Below are 16,268 nucleotides of genomic sequence, written 5' to 3'. Positions count from 1 at the left end.
AAGATGAATTTGTAGGGGTCTGTGCATTTTCTAAATAGAACACTATGTGCATACTTTGATTAGATGATATATAATATGAAATAATCTAATATATACATATGGTATATATATATATTACACATAAACAACCAATGTATAGTCAAGAATGCCATACAATATCAGTGTCTGAGTTTGTGCTAAAGAACAGTTTCCACTTAAGCAAACAACAAAGTCGTGCCGTATAGAGATGAAAGGAAATAGTGGGATAGTTGAGTCATTGCACTGCACATGGTAGACAAGGCATGCAAACCTGAGTTAGAAGCTGTACTAGAGCACCCAGCACACCTTTCCCTGGGAGCAGGTCAGCCATATATGAAACAATATGCAAGGTCACCACCAGTACTCATGTGAAATAATCAGTTTTTCTGTTTCCAGTTTTAGTAATCACCGGATCAGAATCCCATTTATCTAGCCTTATCGTCAAGTGAACAAGAATTAGGAAATTGGCTTTCAAGAATTTCTTGAATACAGAGTTTTGGTTAAGTATAAGGTCTGATTATTCTAAACTAACAAATGGAGCCTTGGAGATGTTAATTCTGTCTTGTCCAACAAAAGTATGTGAGCAAGTATCCTCTGCATTAACATTACTAAAGTCAAAATACAGACGTAGGTGAAATATACAGACCAAAGTTCATTTTTTAATGATTAAACCCAACATGAGCTGTTTTATTTCAACAAGAACAAATCATCCACCACATCAAAGTTATGTTGTTACTAAAAATTTATGTATTTATTTAGTTTCAAAATGGAATTAAAGCTGTATGCCTACATTTTAAAACCAGTTTCTAATTAAATTTAATAAAATTAAATGAAAAGTATCTATTAGAAGAATTTCTTGCCCTATAAAAGTGTGCATTTTCCAAGAAACTACTTTAAATGTAAGAGAGGACAAATGCTATTGTATGTGCCTTTTAATGTATGTGATTTCATTCCTACAACTCCAAATGGTTTATGATTCCTTTTTCTTTTTCCTCAGAACAAATGCCAAGGCTTTGTGTTTGACCTTGTCACACACCAGGTCTTTGATATCATTATCATCATCCTCATTCTCCTCAACATGCTGAGCATGATGGCTGAATCACATGACCAATCGGACACCATGAAACATTTACTTGAGTGTCTCAACCTGGCCTTTGTGGTCATCTTTGCAATTGAGTGTCTCATCAAAATCTTTGCTTTGAGGCAATACTACTTCACCAATGGCTGGAATTTATTTGATTGTGTGATCGTGGTCCTTTCTATTGTTAGTAAGTAAAACTGGCAACCAGAGGGGCTTTAGTATGAGAGCAAGAAGTAAACTTGTAAGTCTTATCATTTGGAATTTTGTCCAGAGTAGCCACAGAGCAGAAAATTAAATTTAATGTGGTTTTTGGGGAAAAAAAATAGATGAATAAATGCCATTCTCTTTGGGGAGTTGCTAGAAAATACAGAGTAATTTCCACTCCCTTGACTATCTATACAATTGAAATAGAGTTAAGTAATTATGTGGATCATTTATTCAATGGGGATAGATGAAATTAAGATGACTTAGAAGTTTTTGTGGGGCTACCTGCTTTATCCAGGGAACTGAGTCAAAGTTCCATTTTCTTCTACAACTATAAGGCCTAAAGAACATTTCTTGTTTTAAGGATTTGGCATTTAGTTTCCATTTTTTCCCTAGTCAAAATCCTTTTGGATGTCAGATCACAATTACTGTGCCCCAGTGACATTGCTGGGCCTTCCCATACCTCTTCTTTATAGAGGGCCTCCATGGCTCAGCCTGGATGGGGCTTGCAAGAGTGTGTCATAAGGGCAAATAGTGCTTTTTCTTTATTCTGTATCTCATGTTCACTTAAATTATAGTGGAAACTACATAGTGTGTCAGCTGCTTGGGTTTCGCTCACCAACTAGCTTCACTCTATAATCACTATATTTTTCTTAACTGTGGACAGAAATTAACCTTAAGGTTTATAGAAGAAGAATAGGGAGAAAAAGAGGGTTATTGCCATACACCTTTTCATGAAACATATACACACACATGCACATACATTAACTTCGAAGGTAAATTCTTCATGACTAAGCTATAAGATTTTACTCTGGGTTTTTGAAGTTTGCTTTAATTAAACTGATAATTTAACCATAATTGCATAAAACTGCCTACGGATTCTTCTCATTGTTCAAAGAGCATGAAGGCAGTGAAAATGAATTTCACAAGTGGAAGCTTCTGTTTTATCTCAGAAAGGATGCAATAAACAGATATGCTGGATCAAAATATTTTGGTTCTTAACATGATAGCAACAATGCAGATGTTTCAGGGACCAAGGAAATGGTACAGTTCATAGTCTGTTCTACTTTTTAGCCATGGAAACTTGTGTAGATAAGGTTTAGTAATAGATCTTTCAACATGCTTATGGTTAAATAGACTGTTAATCTTTATTAGTCAGTTTCAAGCACAAGTCCCGGTGAAATTGACAGCAGCAATAAAGTTAGAAAATGATGATGAGTCTGGGGCAACCATCTGAGCACTTAAAGAGCTCTTCCTCCAATATGAAGAGAGCAGCTCATTCATTCCACTATTTGCTGAACTTTTTCCAGGCAGTGCCAGGCATCGTAGAGCTCACAGTAACTGAAGGAGGTCACCATTATCCCTACCATACAGCCTATCGGAGAAGGCAATAGCAACCCACTCCAGTACTCTTGCCTGGCAAATCCCATGGACGGAGGAGCCTGGTAGGTTGCAGTCCATGGGGTCGCTAGGAGTCGGACACGACTGAAGTGACTTAGCAGCATCAGCAGCAGCATATAGCGACTTCACTTTCACTTTTCACTTTCATGCATTGGAGAAGGAAATGGCAGCCCACTCCAGTGTTCTTGCCTGGAGAATCCCAGGGACAGGGGAGCCTAGTGGGCTGCCTTCTCTGGGGTCGCACAGAGTCAGACACGACTGAAGTGACTTAGCAGCAGCAGCATACAGCCTATAGCCTACCATAGACTGAAGACTCTAGGACTGGGCCACCTCAGGCCAAACTACAGGCACAGTCCCTCCCATCAGCAGAAAATTGGATTAAAGATTAACTGAGCAAGGTACAGCCCTCCAGAGCAAGGCCCAGTTTTCCCTGCAGCCAGTCCCTCCTATCAGGAAGCTTGCACAAACTCTTACCCTCATCCCTCTGAGGGCAGACAGAATGAAAACCACAATCACAGAAAACTAACCAAAATGATCACATGGATCATAGCCTTGTATAACTCAATGAAACTATGAGCCATGCTGTGTAGGGCCACCCAAGATGAATGAGTCATGGTGTGTTCTAACAAAATGTGGTCCACTGGAGAAGGGAATGGCAAATCACTTCAGCATTCTTGCCTTGAGAACCCCACAAACAGTATGAAAAGACAAAAAGATATGACATTGAGGGAGTAAACACCCACCCCAGCCCCAGGCCAGTAGGTGTCCAATATGCTGCTGGAGAGGAGTGGAGAAATAGCTCCAGAAGGAATGAAGAGGCTTAGCCAGAGCAGAAATGATGCCCAGTTATGGATGTGTCTGGTGGTGAAAGTAAAGTCTGGTGCTGTAAAGAACAATGTTGCATAGGAACCTGGAACGTTAGGTCCATGAATCAAGGTAAATTGGAAGTGGTCAAACAGGAGATGGCAAGAGTCAACATTGACATTTTAGGAATAAATGAACTAAAATGGACCAGAGTTGGTGAATTTAATTCAGATGACCATTATATCTTCTACTGTGGGCAAGAATCCCTTAGACGAAATGGGGTAGCCCTCAAAGTCAACAAAAGTGTCTGAAATGCACTACACTACTTGGGTGCAATCTCAAAAATGACAGAATAATCTCTCTTCATTTCCAAGGCAAACTGTTCAACATGACAGTAATCCAAGTCTGTGCGCTAACCACTATGCTGAAGAGTATAAAGTTGAATGCTTCTATGAAGACCTACAAGACCTTCTAGAAAGTGAAAGTGAAGTTGCTCAGTCGTGTCCGACTCTTTGCGACCCCATGGACTTTAGCCCACCGGGCTCCTCCATCCATGGGATTCTCCAGGCAAGAGTACTAGAGTGGGTTGCCATTTCCTTCTCCAAGACCTTCTTTAGACCTTCTAGAACTAACACCAAAAAAGATGTCCTTTTCATCATAGGGGACTGGAATGCAAAAGTAGGAAGTCAAGAGATACCTGGAGTGACAGGCAAGTTTGACCTCAGAGTACAAAATGAAGCAGGGAAAAGGCTAACAGAGTTTTTCCAAGAGAATGCTCTGTTCATAGCAAACACCCTTTTCCAACAACACAAGAGATGACTGTACACATGGACATCACCAGATGGTCAATACTGAAATTAGGTTGATTTTATTCTTTGTAGCTGAAGATGGATAAGCTCTGTATCATCAGCAAAAACAAGACAGGTAGCTAACTGTGGCTCAGATCATGAGCTCCTTATTGTAAAATTCAGACTTAAATTGAAGTAAGTAGGGAAAACTACTAGACCATTCAGGTATGACCTAAATCAAATCCCTATGATTAAACAGTGAAAGTGACAAATAGATTCAAGGGATTAGATCTGACAGACAGAGTGCCTGAGGAACTATGGACAGAGATTTGTAACATTGCACAGGAGGCAGTGATCAAAACCATCCCCAAGAAAAAGAAATGCAAAAAGGCAAAACAGTTGTAAGGAGGCCTTACAAATAGTTGAGAAGAGAAGCGAAAGACAAAGGAGAAATGGAAAGATATATCCATCTGAATTCAGAGTTCCAAAGAATAGCAAGGAGAGATAAGAAAGACTTCCTAAGTGATCAATGCAAAGAAATAGAGAAAACAACAGAATGGGAAAGACTAGAGATCTCTTTAAGAAAATTAGACATACCAAGGGAACATTTCATGCAAAGATAGGCACAATAAAGGAAAGAAATGGTATGGACCTAATAGAAGCAGAAGATATTAGGAAGAGGTGGCAAGAAAACACAGAAGAACTATACAAAAAAGATCTTCATGGCACAGATAACCATGATGGTGTGATCATCATCTAGCGTCAGACGTCCAGGAGTCCGAAATCAAATAGGCCTTAGGAAGCATTACTACAAAGAAAGCTAATAGGGGTGATGGAATTCTGTCTGAGCTATTTAAAATCCTAAAAGATGATGCTATGAAGGTGCTGCACTCAATGTGTCAGCAAATTTGGAAAACTCAACTGTGACCCCAGGACTGGAAAAGGTCAGTTTTCATTCCAATCCCAAAGAAGGGCAATGTCAAAGAACATTCAAACTACCATACAATTACACTCATTTCACATGTTAGCAAGGTTATGCTTAAAATCCTTCAAGCTAGGCTCCAGCAGTACATGAACTGAGAACTTCTAGGTGTACAAACTGGGTTTAAAAACATCAGAGGAATCAGAGATTAAATTACCAACATCTATTGAATCATAGAAAAAGCAGGTGAATTCTGGAAAAATATCTACTTCTGCTTCACTGACTACGCTAAAACCTTTGACTCTGAGGATCACAACAAATTGTGGACAACTCTACAAGAGATAGGAGTACCAGACCACCTCACCTGCCTCCTGGGAAACCTGTATGCAGGTCAAGAAGCAACAGTTAGAACCAGACACGGAACAACTGACTGCTTCAAAAGGAATGCGTCAAGGCTGTACATTGTCACCCTGCTTTTTTAACTTATATGCAGAGTACATCATGTGACATGCTGGGCATGGACATTCACAGCTGGAATCAAAATTGCCAGGAGAAATATCTATAACTTCAGATATGCAAATGATACCACCCTAATGGCAGAAAGTGAATAGAAACTAAAGAGCCCCTTGGAGGTGAAAGAAGAGAGTGAAAAAGTTGACTTAAGAATTCAGCATTCAAAGAATTAAGATCATGGCATCCAGTCCCGTAACTTCATGCCAAATGGATGGGGGGAAAATGAAAACAATGACAGACTTTATTTTCTTGGGCTCACAAATCACTGCAGATAGTGACTGCTACCATGAAATTAAAAGATGCTTGCTCCTTGGAAGAAAAACTATGACAAAACTAGACAGCATATCAAAAAGCAGAGACATCACTTTGCTGACAAAGGTCCTTATAGTCAAAACTATGGTTTTTCCAGTAGTCATGTACGCATATGAGAGTTGGACCATAAAGAAGGCCAAGTGCTGAAGAACTGATGCTTTTGAACTATGGTGCTGGAGAAGACTTGAGAGAGTCTCTTGGACAGCCAGGAGATCAAACCAGTCAATCCTAAAGGAAATCAACCCTGAACATTCATTGGAAGGACTGATGCTGAAGCTGAAGCTCCAGTACTTTGGCCACCTGATTCAAAGAGCTGACTCTGGAAAAGACCCTCATGCTGGGAAAGATTGAAGGCAGGAGGAGAAGCGGGTGACACAGGATGAGATGGTTGGATGACATCACCAACTCAATGGACATGAGTTTGAGCAAACTCTGGGAGATGGTAAAGGACAGGGAGGCCGGGCGTGCTGCAATCTATGGAGTCACAAAGAATTGGACACAACTGAGTGACTGAACAACAACAAAATTAAGACCTACCACATTAAGGAATCAGAAAAAGACAGAGAAATTAATTGAACTCCAAATCACTTGCTGCATGAAAGAACTGAGCTCACAGGAAAGACAAATTACTGTGAGCTTGATTACTCAAAGAAATATTCACAGAGGAAGCAGACCTTAAAGGAGGGACCTCCTCCAGTTGTTGCTGAAATGGTAAAAATTCCACATCTCAAAAAAACTGGCTGTCCATCATACCTAATGACCTTAGAGGATCCTCAGAGGAAGAACAAGGCCCTGTGTCTATGAGGCAAGCATGTTCAAGCCATTCTGTAATATTTGGGTCAAAATGTGTGTTGTTTTAAATCCTTGTATCACTTGCTTGCAGAGCAAGCAATGAGAAAACAGGATGATGTTTTAGGCCAAATGTTCAGCAGTCTGCAGAAACTTCTGCTTGAGATGCCACTTCTGGGATATTTACAATAACAGAGAAACTGTCTCCAATTTATTCCCATAGCTTTTTGAGTTTGGACTTCCAGAAGTCCTTGGAATGAGCGTATTGACAAAGATGAGAAATCTCTGGCGGTTTTAGCCCAAAGACAAGCAACGCAACACTACCTTCTTTCTCTAGCTCTGTCCTTGCCTACAGCAGGCTGTGTTCAAATTTCTCTATAGTGAGAACCTGTTTGTTTAAGAAACCTTGGGGTTAGGGGTGTACAACTTCCACTGATAGCTCACACTCAAGCCAACCTTCAGTAGCAGAAATTTCTCTTTGCATTGTAATCTAAATGACTCCATCAATAGTTTATATGTTTTCCATTCTATGTATATAATAAATATGGAAAACTGTTATATTTGCTACCCCATGAGTGATTTTAAATGACCAACATAGATGATAATGTATTTTAAGTCCATTAGGTAACTTACAAAATAGTAATAAACTGCATTTTATTTCTTTTCTTTGAAGGGTCTTTTTAGATGTCCTGACCCATCTAAATTCCTATCTAAATTGTATGAACCTTGAAGATTGCTCTCCAGTTTAAGGCACATATATATATTTTCCCTGATACGGATAAAAAAACTTCTTAATTTTGTACATAAGCTGAAAAGTAATGGTAAAAAGTTGGTCTCACTCAGATTGAAAGCAGGAGAGACAGGATATGTCTAAAATCAATCTGTCTGCTGGAAATTCATTGACCCTCCTCCTTGTCTTTAGGTACCGTGGTTTCTGCCTTGGAAACCCAGGCCGAGATTCCTTTCCCTCCAACACTGTTCAGAATGGTTCGCTTGGTTCGGATTGGCCGAATCCTGAGACTTGTTCGAGCAGCACGAAGAATCAGAACTCTGCTTTTCGCTCTGATGATGTCCCTGCCCTCTCTATTTAATATTGGTCTTCTCCTCTTTCTGGTTATGTTTATTTATGCCATTTTTGGTATGAACTCTTTTTGCAAAGTGAAGGAAGATTCTGGAATTGATGACATCTTCAACTTCCAAACTTTTATAAGCAGCATGCTCTGCCTCTTCCAGATAACCACGACGGCAGGCTGGGATGCCCTCCTCAGCCCCATGTTAAAATCAAATAATTCCTGTGACCCCAAGACAGAGAGCTGTCACCTCTCTACCATAGCCATAATCTACTTCGTCACTTACATCATCATCTCCTCTCTCATTGTGGTCAACATGTATATTGCTGTGATTTTAGAAAACTTCAATGTAGCCACTGAAGAAAGTGAGGACCCTTTGGGTGAAGATGACTTTGAAATGTTCTACGAAGTCTGGGAAAAGTTTGACCCAGAAGCAACACAGTTTATCAAATATTCTGCCCTTTCTGACTTTGCTGATGCCCTTCCTGAGCCTCTGCGTGTGGCAAAGCCAAATAAATACCAATTTTTAGTCATGGACTTGCCAATGGTGAGTGGAGATCGTCTCCATTGCTTGGATATTCTCTTCGCTTTCACCACGAGGGTACTTGGTGAGTCCAGTGGCCTGGATAGCATGAAAGCAGCGATAGAGGAGAAGTTCATGGAGGCCAACCCTTTCAAGAAGTTATATGAACCCATAATCACCACCACCAAAAGGAAGGAAGAGGAAAGATGTGCTGCTGTTATTCAAAAGGCCTTTCGAAAGTACATGATGAAGACCAAGTGTACCTTGAAAGACAGGCCTCATTCAACCCTCCAGACACTCTCCAATGGAGACTTACCCAGCTCTGGGGTGGCCGAGGGCAAGGTCCATTATGACTGAGCCCCACACCTCCACCCATACCTCACAGCCTCCAAGCCTTGCCTCCGGCCTCTTGAGCTCCAAGCCATCCACAGCTCTGTGTACAAACAAGTACTCAAAACTAGAACTCTTCGAACTAGCCATTCCTTTTTTTCCTGGCTGAAAGAAAATATTTTAAAGCTCACATCAAAGGATTCTTATCGAGATAAGGGTGCCTGACTATTACTACCAGTACAGTTTTAACAAAGAAAAAGACATTAGAAAGGTCTATAGAAGACATACTAACGTGAGGATCGAAGCACAGTTCGAATTATGTCAAAAGAATAAGAAACAAAACAACACGTTAAAGTTTTAAATTATGTTTCCCATGTGTTCCTGAGTGCTGTGTCCAATACCTTTGTTGGATGTTTTCCCCAGTAAAAGTATGTGGCTTATCACATACAGCTCTTTTGCATGCTAAGTGAGAATTCAAGACCTGCCAATAAATACTTATTGCAGACTTTTTTAGCCAATGTTGAATATTTTGAGTTCATTTCAAACCTAAAAGCATGATCATGATTTGTGTCAGTTACTAGCCTATCTTTCACTAGCTGCAATACCTGTTATATATATGTGGGGAAAAAATAAATAAATGAAGCTTTCAGTTTGCATTTCATTCGGATAATACACTAAAAATCCTTTTGTTTGGTGCTTGTGCGAGTAGTGGTTTAAATGTGGTACCTAAGTTGGAATTAAAGGCGATAGCCAGTGGTGTGCTGATAAGTGCGTAATAACTGCTCTTCAGGAAAAAAGAAACAAGCCATGATTTGTAGTGTTTACTGATTTCTGTGGTGAGTACTCCCTTCATGACCAATTTCAAGCTACCAACATGATGTTTCTGAATGTAGAGTTGGGAAAGATGTCCACAGTCAGTTCTCGTGAGCTGCCTAGAGCTGGCTGAACACACCATTGACTGGAACCAGTAAGACAGTCTCACTTCCGGTGAAATATCTGCAGTGGGCACCTTGGATGGAGAGTGCACCCCACTTAGCACAACACCTGGACCCCAGGGCAGGGGAGCCATAAGACATAATGGTTAGCCAGAGACCTCAGTCATTTGATGAGCCCTACATTCAGTTCTGGCTGAATATATGCATGAAACACAGCCCAGAGAACAACCAAGTCAATCAGAAGGGCCTGGCCCCAGGAGTAGCCCAGGACCTCCCTAAAAACTGGAGATTCCCAGAGGCCAAGCAAGACATTAGCTGGACTGGGGGCAAAGAACTACAGTGTAATAATCTAGGCTCAGGAAAATCCCACAGAAATAGCCCTGGAATCCTATATCTCTGACAGGCTGGAGGAGGTGATGTGCCTGTCAGCAGCCTGGAGTCTGAGCCCTGAGCCTCTGCCCTGCCCCTCACTGTCCAGTGGAGGTAAGGCCAAAGCTGGATGCTGTGGCATATTAAGAGGGAACTTATTTTCAATGTACACAAGATCTAACCATGACTCAATGTATTCATGTCCAGGGCCTAAATTTTGTGAGTTTTGTAGGCAGCCTTGTGCTCTGAAGCACTGGTAAAAGTAGTAACATCATTATCTAATCATTATCAATATCTAATAGACTTAGCATTTGCTGCAGGTCAGACACTGGCTAAGCATTTGCCATGCATAATCTCATCTGTTCCTTACAATAACCCAGGGTGTGTGCAGTCCCTCACCAGGTGGAGCCCGGGCATCTGTGCCATACTGCGGCAGAGGAGTGCTTGTTCCCAGAACTAGGGCACTTTTGAGACAGGGCCAGAGGGACTCCCAGGCAGGACTGCAAGAGCTGTGTGGAAATCACCAGTTCTAAAGCCACAACCAGTCCTGCTTGAGGCCCTGGGGATTATCTACAGCTTCCTGAAGAGGCCTCCAATTACGAACTCTTGGTGTTTACAGATTCCTACCAAGTTTTCTGGAAAAGATAGTTGGTCATGATTCTAACAGGGACACCGCCTGGCTGGAGGTAAGGGAGGGTCTGGAAGGATGTGGTCTTGCCTATTCCAGATTACAATTTAGGGGCTTAAATATTATCTGTTCTGTGCAATGACTTGTGCCCTTGGCACACACACCTGTCCATCCCCACATGGTCCATGTCACTGGTGCTGGATTCCTGGAGCCAGCTCCTGGGGAGAGCACAGGATCCCTCTGGCTTCTGCAAGAGGCTGAGCCTCACCTCCTCACTAGATGGCAGCAAATGCCCGACACGTTCTTTTCTAAAAGTAGCACAGCATCTCTCTGTATGAGCCTGCCGCTCAAAGAGCCAGAAGGTTAAAGAGGGGTGAAGGAAGTGGTGAATTAACCCTGGATGGGTGCTAGAAAACTCACAGAGATGGCTGTCACTGTGCAAGGATCCAGGATACCCACAAGAGGCAGAGATGTTGGTCTGAGCTCAGCTCTCCTGAGACTATTCATGGTAGACAATCCTGCAGACACATGAAGCCAGCCCCCTGTCTTCTGAGACTCCTTTTCCCCAGGCAAATCAGTTCCTGCTCAGTTCAGTCAACAGACAAGTTCTGGAGGGCCAGTGCAACACTGCCGTGTGTAGACTGCTTCTAACCAATGGGTCTTTACCATATGTCTTCAAGGGCATATGTGCTAATTGGGAGGAGCATTAGATAGGTGTTTGTGTGATGATAAATAGAATGCAAAATAACAAGAGCATGGACACAGCTCTCTTCTCAAAGCTGAGTGGAGACAGGCTCACAAGAAGACTTCATAAGATAGAAGGGAGCATCTGAGATGAGCTGGGTAATGCGTGGGACTGTGATGGGTAGAGGTGGTTCAGGAGGGTGTTTTAAAGGGGAGGAGACAATAGCGGCAGCATCCTGGAGGGTAAGGAGTGTCAGAAGTGGAAGGGAGCGTGAGCTCCCCCATTGACTGGGCTCAGAGTACAGATAGTGGAGCAACAGCAACTGAATCTGGAAATGGACAGTTTTGTGGAGAGCCTCCAATGCCACAGTGAAGAGTTCTAACATATCAGAAAGAAGGAAGCACTGATGGTGTTTGAGCAGGGGAGAAAATTAGCTGGACTGAGTGTTCAGGTGGAATGCAGGAGAAAGAGACCAGAATGCTGTTCCTGGTGTGGAGGAGGCACTGAGGACAGAGGGGTGGTGGCATGCAGTGAGATCAGATTCTTGCGCTGAGTGCCTGTCCATGGGGCGAAGCGTCTAGGGAGGAACCTTAAGATTTGGGGCCAGGGTGACAATATGGCAGCACAAGTTACCAAATTAATGCCTAGGAGGGACAAGACTTGTTTTCATTTATTTTTGTTTGTTGTCATGAAGGAAGAAGAAATCTAAAAGCCAGTGCAGTTTTGAACGTTTTGAAGATTTTAAGGATGCCAGGTCCAAGTGACAGTGTTCAGCCAGGCCTGAAACTTGGGGTCATGGCCTGGACAGGAACCCTCAGAACAAGGGTGATATTTGAAAACCTGGGAGCAGATGAAATCACGGAGGAGTGAGCATATCCAGCTCTAGAAGGAGGCAGAGGACTCACCCTGGGGGTCATGCTTTCAGAGAATAAAGGTGAGGAGTGAGATGGTTCAAAGAAGGGTGTGGGGAGGTAGGTGAAGGTCACACCACGACACACAGTGTGGGCAAAGAGCAGGCTTCACAGGAAAGTTACGGATGACAAGATGAGCTACCTGGTCCTGCCATCTGTCCCACCAGGAAGCGTGCAAGAAGCCACGGCACAGAGCCATGGTGTTCCAGGAAGGGATCCCTACCCTTTCATGGAACAAGTGTGAGAGCTTGCCTTATAAATAATCCAGACTCAGGAGTCAGCTCTTCCGGGGAGCTGTTTTGGAATGTCAGCTTCTGGCGCCCAATGCCCTTAGGGAAGCTGAAAGCCCATACTGCTCCTCCTGCTCAAGGAGAGGGAGCCGCTGGTCCCTGAAGGTTGTTGCCTGGCAACTCAGATAGAACCTCCAGGTTCATTCAGTGGGCAATCCTGTCCTTCCCTGCCCAGGAGTCATCAAAGAGGCAGGGAGAAAACAAATGCTGACATTTACTGAACATTTATTCTGGACTCAGTAGCCACTTTCCCAGTATTACCTTGTTTAATCTTCACAACAGCTCATTAAAGAGAAACTATTTTTGATCTTCATTATTCTGATGAGAAAACTGAGGCATGTGGGGGAAATAACAGGCTTGTTCAAGGCCACATAGCCAATAAGTGGCCCTGACAGAATTTAAGCCCAGGCAATCTGGCTCCAGTGCTTAAGCTATCACTACCGTACCACACAGAGATGATGTGGTTGAAAGTGAAGGGAGAGTGCAGAATTTTCCTGGTTACGTCTGTGCTTAAGTCCATTTAGTCAAAGTTTTGGTTTTTCCAGTAGTCATGTACAGATGTGAGAGTTGGACCATAAAGAAGACTGAGTACCAAAGAATTGATGCTTTTGAACTGGAGACGACTCTTGAGAGTCCCTTGGACAGCAAGGAGATGGAACCAGTCAGTCCTAAAGGAGATCAACCCTGAGTATTCTTTGGAAGGACTGCTGCTGAAGCTCCAATACTTTGACAACCTGATGTGAAGAGCCAACTCATTGGAATAAGCCCCTGATTCTGGGAAAGATTGAAGGCAAAAGGAGAAGGAGGTAGCAGAGGATGAGATGGTTAGATAGCATCATGGACATGAATTTGCGAGAACTCTGGGAGATAGTGAAGCACAGGGAAGCCTGGCGTGCTATAGTTCATGGGGCCTCAAAGAGTCAGACAGAACTTAGTGACTGAACAACAATATCTGTGGATCTTTTACCATCCATTTCTTGGCCTCTGGAGGCAATGCATGTATTCAAAGTTCTTACATTGTGGAAACATGCTCTGCATGGGAGAGGCTATGTTCTGTCTCAAAAATCAGCATCCTCAGTTCTGTCAATGTACTCCATTTCCTAATACTTGGATTTCACTTCAATCCTTTTATCATTTTCTCCTTCTTTTTCTAGGCAAACTGGTTAATCTATCTCCTCTAGCCCCTGGCACCCAGAGGGCCAGAAGGAACCTGTTCCCCTCTTTCGGACAATATACTTCTATTAATGTAAACTTCAGCGTTACTAGTTGGGGCATAGACTTGGATAACTGTGATATTAAATGGTTTGCCTTGGAGACGAACAGAGATCATTCTGTCATTTTTGAGACTGCATCCAAGTACTGCAGAGATACCAAGGGAACATTTCATGCAAAGATGGGCTCGATAAAGGACAGAAATGGTATGGACCTAACAGAAGCAGAAGATATTAAGAAGAGGTGGCAAGAATACAAAGAAGAACTGTACAAAAAAGATCTTCATGACCCAGATAATCATGATGATGTGATTACTAATCTAGAGCCAGACATCTTGGAATGTGAAGTCAAGTGGCCCTTAGAAAGCATCACTACGAACAAAGCTAGTGGAGGTGATGAAATTCCAGTTGAGCTATTTCAAATCCTGAAAGATGATGCTGTGAAAGTGCTGCACTCAATATGCCAGCAAATTTGGAAAACTCAGCAGTGGCCACAGGACTGGAAAAGGTCAGCTTTCATTCCAATTCCAAAGAAAACCAATGCAAAAGAATGCGCAAACTACCGCACAATTGCACTCATCTCACATGCTAGTAGAGTAATGCTCAAAATTGTCCAAGCCAGGCTTCAGCAATACATGAACTGTGAACTTCCTGATGCTCAAGCTGGTTTTAGAAAAGGCAGAGGAACCAGAGATCAAATTGCCAACAACCACTGGATCATGGAAAAAGCAAGAGAGTTCCAGAAAAACATCTATTTCTGCTTTATTGACTATGCCAAAGCCTTTGACTGTGTGGATCACAATAAGCTGTGGAAAATTCTGAAAGAGATGGGAATACCAGACCACCTAACCTGCCTCTTGAGAAACCTGTATGCAGGTCAGGAAGCAACAGTTAGAACTGGACATGGAACAATAGACTGGTTCCAAATAGGAAAAGGAGTCCGTCAAGGCTGTATATTGTCACCCTGCTTATTTAACTTATATGCAGAGTACATCATGAGAAACACTGGACTGGAAGAAACACAAGCTGGAATCAAGATTGCCAGGAGAAATATCAATAACCTCAGATATGCAGATGACACCACCCTTATGGCAGAAAGTGAAGAGGAGCTAAAAAGCCTCTTGATGAAAGTGAAAGAGGAGAGTGAAAAAGTTGGCTTAAAGCTCAACATTCAGAAAACGAAGATCATGGCATCTGGTCCCATCACTTCATGGGAAATAGATGGGGAAACAGTGGAAAGAGTGTCAGACTTTATTTGGGGGGGCTCCAAAATCACTGCAGATGGTGACTGCATCCATGAAATTAAAAGACGCTTACTCCTTGGAAGAAAAGTTATGACCAACCTAGATAGTATATTCAAAAGCAGAGACATTACTTTGACAACTAAGGTCCGTCTAGTCAAGGCTATGGTTTTCCCAGTGGTCATGTATGGATGTGAGAGTTGGACTGTGAAGAAGGCTGAGCCCCAAAGAATTGATGCTTTTGAACTGTGGTGTTGGAGAAGACTCTTGAGAGTCCCTTGGACTGCAAGGAGATCCAACCAGTCCATTCTGAAGGAGATCAGCCCTGGGATTTCTTTGGAAGGATTGATGCTGAAGCTGAAACTCCAGTACTTTGGCCACCTCATGCGAAGAGTTGACTCATTGGAAAAGACTCTGATGCTGGGAGGGATTGGGGGCAGGAGGAGAAGGGGATGACCGAGGATGAGATGGCTGGATGGCATCACGGACTCGATGGACGTGAGTCTGAGTGAACTCTGGGAGCTGGTAATGGACAGGGAGCCCTGGCGTGCTGCAGTTCATGGGGTCACAGAGTCGGACACGACTGAGCAACTGAACTGAACTGAACTGAATATAAACTTCAGGTGTGCTAGTCAGACAATGGTGATATCAAGAGGTGTGATGGTGCTGATTTAGTTTACCTTAATCTCCATCAGTCCCCCATCCCAAGCCACCCTGAGCAAGCATACAGTCTAACTAAAAGCACTGTGTCTTCCACATTTTTAGCTGCAGTTACAGCTTCAAGTCCCCCCTCCTTCCCATGTTCTAAGCTCTTTCTGTATTTTAAAATCACTTTTGGAGCCAAATCACAATGATAGCTTAAACTCTATTTTTTTCCTAGCTTTACTGAGGTATAATTGACAAATGAAAGTTGTATATATTTACGGTGTACAGCATGATGGTTTGAACTACATATACACTGTGAAATGATTCCCACAGTCAAGTTAATTCTCATATTGATCACCCCACATAGTTACCCTTTTTTTTCTTTCTGCTGTGCTGAGAAAACTTAAGATCTACTCTCTTAGCTCATTTCTAGTGTACAAGACAGTATTAACTGCATTCGCTATACTGTATGTTAGACTTACCAGAACTTATTCATCTTATAATGAAAGTTTGTACCCCTTGACCAACATCTCTCTAATTTTCCCACCCCATCCCCACTGCCAGCTGCTGGTAACCACTCTTATGCTCTCTGGTTCTA

General features: G+C 42.5%; 1 protein-coding gene across 1 annotated transcript in view; it reads left to right on the top strand.

Moving 5' to 3' along the window:
- SCN11A (sodium voltage-gated channel alpha subunit 11) overlaps nucleotides 1-8,782 on the top strand; it is a 77,723-nt gene extending 68,941 nt beyond the window's left edge. Inside the window, exons 25-26 of the mRNA XM_068981943.1 lie at nucleotides 1,016-1,286; nucleotides 7,755-8,782. Coding sequence (XP_068838044.1) covers nucleotides 1,016-1,286; nucleotides 7,755-8,782 — 1,299 coding nt within the window. The remainder of the gene's footprint in view (nucleotides 1-1,015; nucleotides 1,287-7,754) is intronic.
- Nucleotides 8,783-16,268: the final 7,486 nt, after the last annotated feature.

Source organism: Capricornis sumatraensis, chromosome 10 (genome assembly GCF_032405125.1).
Source record: "Capricornis sumatraensis isolate serow.1 chromosome 10, serow.2, whole genome shotgun sequence".
NCBI classification, from domain to species: domain Eukaryota; kingdom Metazoa; phylum Chordata; class Mammalia; order Artiodactyla; family Bovidae; genus Capricornis; species Capricornis sumatraensis.
This window is presented reverse-complemented; position numbering and strand designations above follow the sequence as displayed.